Genomic DNA, 3,702 nt, shown 5'->3' on the forward strand with positions numbered 1-3,702 from the left:
TGAATGAATCAGTCAGAAGAAAAAAAAAAAATCCAACCAAAGCTAACTAAGGAAGAGAAAAAAATTCCTATACAGCATTTACAACAAAAACATGTAGCCAGTGGGGGGATAGGCAGGTATGGATATATGAATGATGGAGGAGTGTTAGGAGGTGCAGCAGGGAGAGGGGAGCTGGAGGGAAGCAGGTTACCTGGGAAACGGGGTGGGGGACCCCACCGCCCCTGCCGACTGCAGCCTTACAGCCCAGCTCCGAGGCCATGCCGAGCAGCGGGGGACCACAGCTGAGCTGGCACCATGGTTCAGTCCTGGCTCCCCTGGGAAAGAGAACTTGAGCGGTGAAATGGAGTGGACCAGATACTTCAGCAGCCATCCCGGCAAGCCACCGGGAAAGCCGGGGGGGCGTCCCCAGGGGCTCTGGGAACAGCAGCCAGGCTGCAAAAAATAGCTTTGCCTTAAAATACAAAAAAATCTACAAAAAACAGTTTAGAAACCTTTTTTTCCCCCCTAAAACATAAAAAAGAAAGAAAAAGAAGAAAAAAGAAAGGGGAAGGGAGGGAGGGAGATAGTGTCAGGGTCTCCTCCCCCGAAATGCAACCCATGGCACACAGCCGGAGCTGGGGAGGAGGAGTGAGAGGGGCACAGAGAGGACCCAGTGGGGCTGGGAAACTATTATATCAGGTTATATCACGAGGGTGGGGCAGGGAGAGTCAGTTCGGGAAGAAGGCAGGAGGCTCCTCAGGGTTGGGGTAGGATGCTGTGCACATCAGCCCTGGGGTGCTGGCCCAGATGACCCCCCCCGCATCCCTCCTCTGTGCAAATCAAAGCCCTTTCCACCACACAAGGCAGCTACGCAGATCGTGCTTGATGCAAAGCAGATTGTCATGACAATTCACTAGGGGGCCACACTGGCTCAGCCCAGTCCCGGGGCATTGCTGAAGCTGTCAGCCCTCACAGTGCTGGCGAGGAATGGGGCCTGGGTCAGAGACTGCATCTTTAGCTCCCGTCACCCCAAAACATTGCGCCAATGCTTGACAGGAGGTGGCAGCCACGGGCAGTCCTATGCACTAGCCCTTGGAGAGTAAGGGTGGGAATTCGGCGGTGACACACAGGGGGCATTTTAGATTCCTCCAATTTGTGTGTGCACGCGTGTGATTTGTTGGTTTGGTTTTTTTTTCCTTATGAAAAGCAAAAAAATATTCTTTAGAAAACCGTATTTGCCCAAAGTGGATGTGCTAGTGCTCGTGGCTCTGCCAGCTGGCTGAGTCAGTAAGCGAAGCCCTCCGCGTAGGGAAGGCTGCCGCAGGGATCCATCTCCAGGAGGTACGCTGGGCTGTCCTCAAAGTGTGTCAGCGGCACTGTCTCCTCCTCAGGCACCGGGCAGTCAGGCTCCGTCTTCAGGAAGGGGCGCTGGTTGTCGGGGTAGGCCATGGAAAAGAGGGCATCAGGGTCGCAGACGAACTTATAGACGTACCGCTCGCCAGCCACCTGCAAGGAGGAGAAGGGCATGAGAGGTGCCCTGCACCTCCCCCCCCAGGGAATAACAAGCGCAGCACAACCAACACTGGACCTAGCCCCCCTCCTGCTGTGCCCCAGGATGCTGGGTGATAGTGGGGGACAGTCACACCCTCCACCTACCCCCCTGTGGCAGCAGGGTCACTTGCCTTCTGCATGATGCCCTTCTCGTAGTAGTAGCGCAGGGAGCGGCTGAGCTTGTCATAGTTCATGGCTGGCCGGTTCTTCTGGATGCCCCAGCGTCGCGCTACCTGGGGGGAGAATGGCAGCAGCCATGAAGGCTCCAGCTGGGGCTTGGATATCGGCCCTTGAAGGAAATCAGAACCAAAATGTGGGGTAGGGGCTTGTTTCTGGGGGCTGGAGCAGCCAGGGGTGAAAGCATCACCGTGGTCCTGGAGAAGTTCCCCACTTGCTGCGATAAATGCTCCAGCTCTGAGCGCCGGCTGCCAGCACCAAACCAGGGGCCGAATCAAAAGACATTTGATTAGGGGAGCCTGCCAAAAAAGCCGCTTCAAAAAACCACAATTTCCATGCATGGCATAAGAGATATTATGGGTAATTACCCACAATGCACAGCTTGGTGCTACAGCTGCTTTCAATTACTGCCTAAACAGCTTCTTCCTCTGTGTCACCCTCCTGCAGAGCCACACCGCTCCGGCACAGCACTGTGCCGGCATGGAGCCACCGCTGGGGACTCAGTGTGAAGCAGTTTGGGAGGGAGGGAGCGATGGCTGAGCAATGTGTCTCAGCAAGACACCCAAGGCACGGCACAGAGGCAACGCCACTGCAGCTGGTGACCACTGGTGGCTCCGGGAGCAGAGCACGTACCATGCCGAGAGGCAGCGGAGGAGATTAAAGGCAAGTTTCTATGGCTGCTTAGTGCAGATGGGTGGCTGGCTTTTCTCTCTCACCCTTAAAAGCTGCCCAGAGAGTAAGACACATGTCTCGCTTCAAGTGTGAGCCTGAACTGCTGTGTTGCATGGGAAAGATCCAGCCCCCCACCCGCACCCCCAGGCTCTCCCCGCTGCTGTTCCCAGGCTACAGCCCTGGCTCCAGCACGCCAGGCACTGGGGCAGGAACCCCCATACCTCCTCAGGCTCAATCAGCTTGAACTCCATGCCCCGGCCAGTCCAAGCGATGAAGTGGGCATTGGCAGGGTCGTCCAGGAGGGTGACCAGGAACTGCCAGAGCTGCAGGGACCCACGCCGCTGGTAGGGAGGGCCCTCACGGTACAGGGTGGGCTCCTGCTTCACTTTACCTGCCCGCACCAAGACATGGCTGGTTAAACAGCCCAGCTCTGGCTGTGCCACCCAGCAGAGAACACGTACAGCAACACTGGGCTCGCCCCTGTGCCAGGATCCCCTGTGCAGGATCAGGCCACAGGGTTGGAGAGGGAGAGGTGCTGGGGATGGCACTGCAGGCAGATGAGGCTCAGGGTGGTGGCAGGGACAAGGCACAGCGGTGATGCCGAGCAGCCCTGTGGGACAATGCTCTGCAGCTCTCAAGAGCACTGCACCAGCACAGCTTGGTCTTAAAAGCCAGCCACTATGGGGCCCAGCTCCAAATCTCCCTCCACGAGCCCTGGTCACCCCCCAGCCCTCCTCTGGGGACAGATTCTTACCCTCCAGCCTCTCTGGTACCACACACGTGTCATCAAAATACAATCGCGTGTCCTTTTCATATGAAAATCCTAGGGGGAAAAGACCTTCAGTGAGCACAGGGCCCCTCCACCACCCCAGCCAGACCCCAAAAAACCCCCGGCTTGGCCCAATCCAGCACCAAGACCCCACTCCCCAGTGCCAGGAGCAGCCACCTCCCCAGTTATTTCGGTGGCATCGCAGTGGCTTGCCAGCTGAGCGCCACACAGCTCTTTCCCCCCCCCCCATCCCAGGGAGCTGGGGAAACCTAAACCCTCTTAACAGCTACATCGGGCACATTATCCTGGATTACGTGGCACAGCACAGCCGTGCCCTTGTGGCACGCTCGCAGGGGCTGGCAGCTGGACAGCAGAGGCCCTGTTTTTAGCAGCAGTGCTGGTGCTACTCGCATGCAGGCTCTTGCTAGTGCCATGGTGCTCTCACAGGCATTTTCAGGGTGCCTGGCAGCTCTACCAGCTGCAAGGGGGGGTCTGCCTGCCCCAAAGGAGGGATGGGACATGCCAGGGATGCCCATGAGCAGGAGGAAGCGGGG

The 3,702-nt window shown here is 57.6% G+C and overlaps 1 protein-coding gene across 1 annotated transcript in view; it reads right to left on the bottom strand.

Moving 5' to 3' along the window:
- Positions 1 to 569: 569 nt before the first annotated feature.
- The window catches only part of ETV5 (ets variant 5), a 17,195-nt gene continuing 14,062 nt past the window's right edge, over positions 570 to 3,702 (bottom strand). Inside the window, exons 8-11 of the mRNA XM_009323200.1 lie at positions 3,134 to 3,237; positions 2,601 to 2,770; positions 1,662 to 1,763; positions 570 to 1,485 (exon numbers count right to left, since the gene is read on the bottom strand). Coding sequence (XP_009321475.1) covers positions 1,264 to 1,485; positions 1,662 to 1,763; positions 2,601 to 2,770; positions 3,134 to 3,237 — 598 coding nt within the window. The 3' untranslated portion in view covers positions 570 to 1,263. The remainder of the gene's footprint in view (positions 1,486 to 1,661; positions 1,764 to 2,600; positions 2,771 to 3,133; positions 3,238 to 3,702) is intronic.

The sequence above is a fragment of the Pygoscelis adeliae genome, unplaced genomic scaffold (assembly GCF_000699105.1).
Source record: "Pygoscelis adeliae isolate BGI_AS28 unplaced genomic scaffold, ASM69910v1 Scaffold544, whole genome shotgun sequence".
NCBI lineage: Eukaryota > Metazoa > Chordata > Aves > Sphenisciformes > Spheniscidae > Pygoscelis > Pygoscelis adeliae.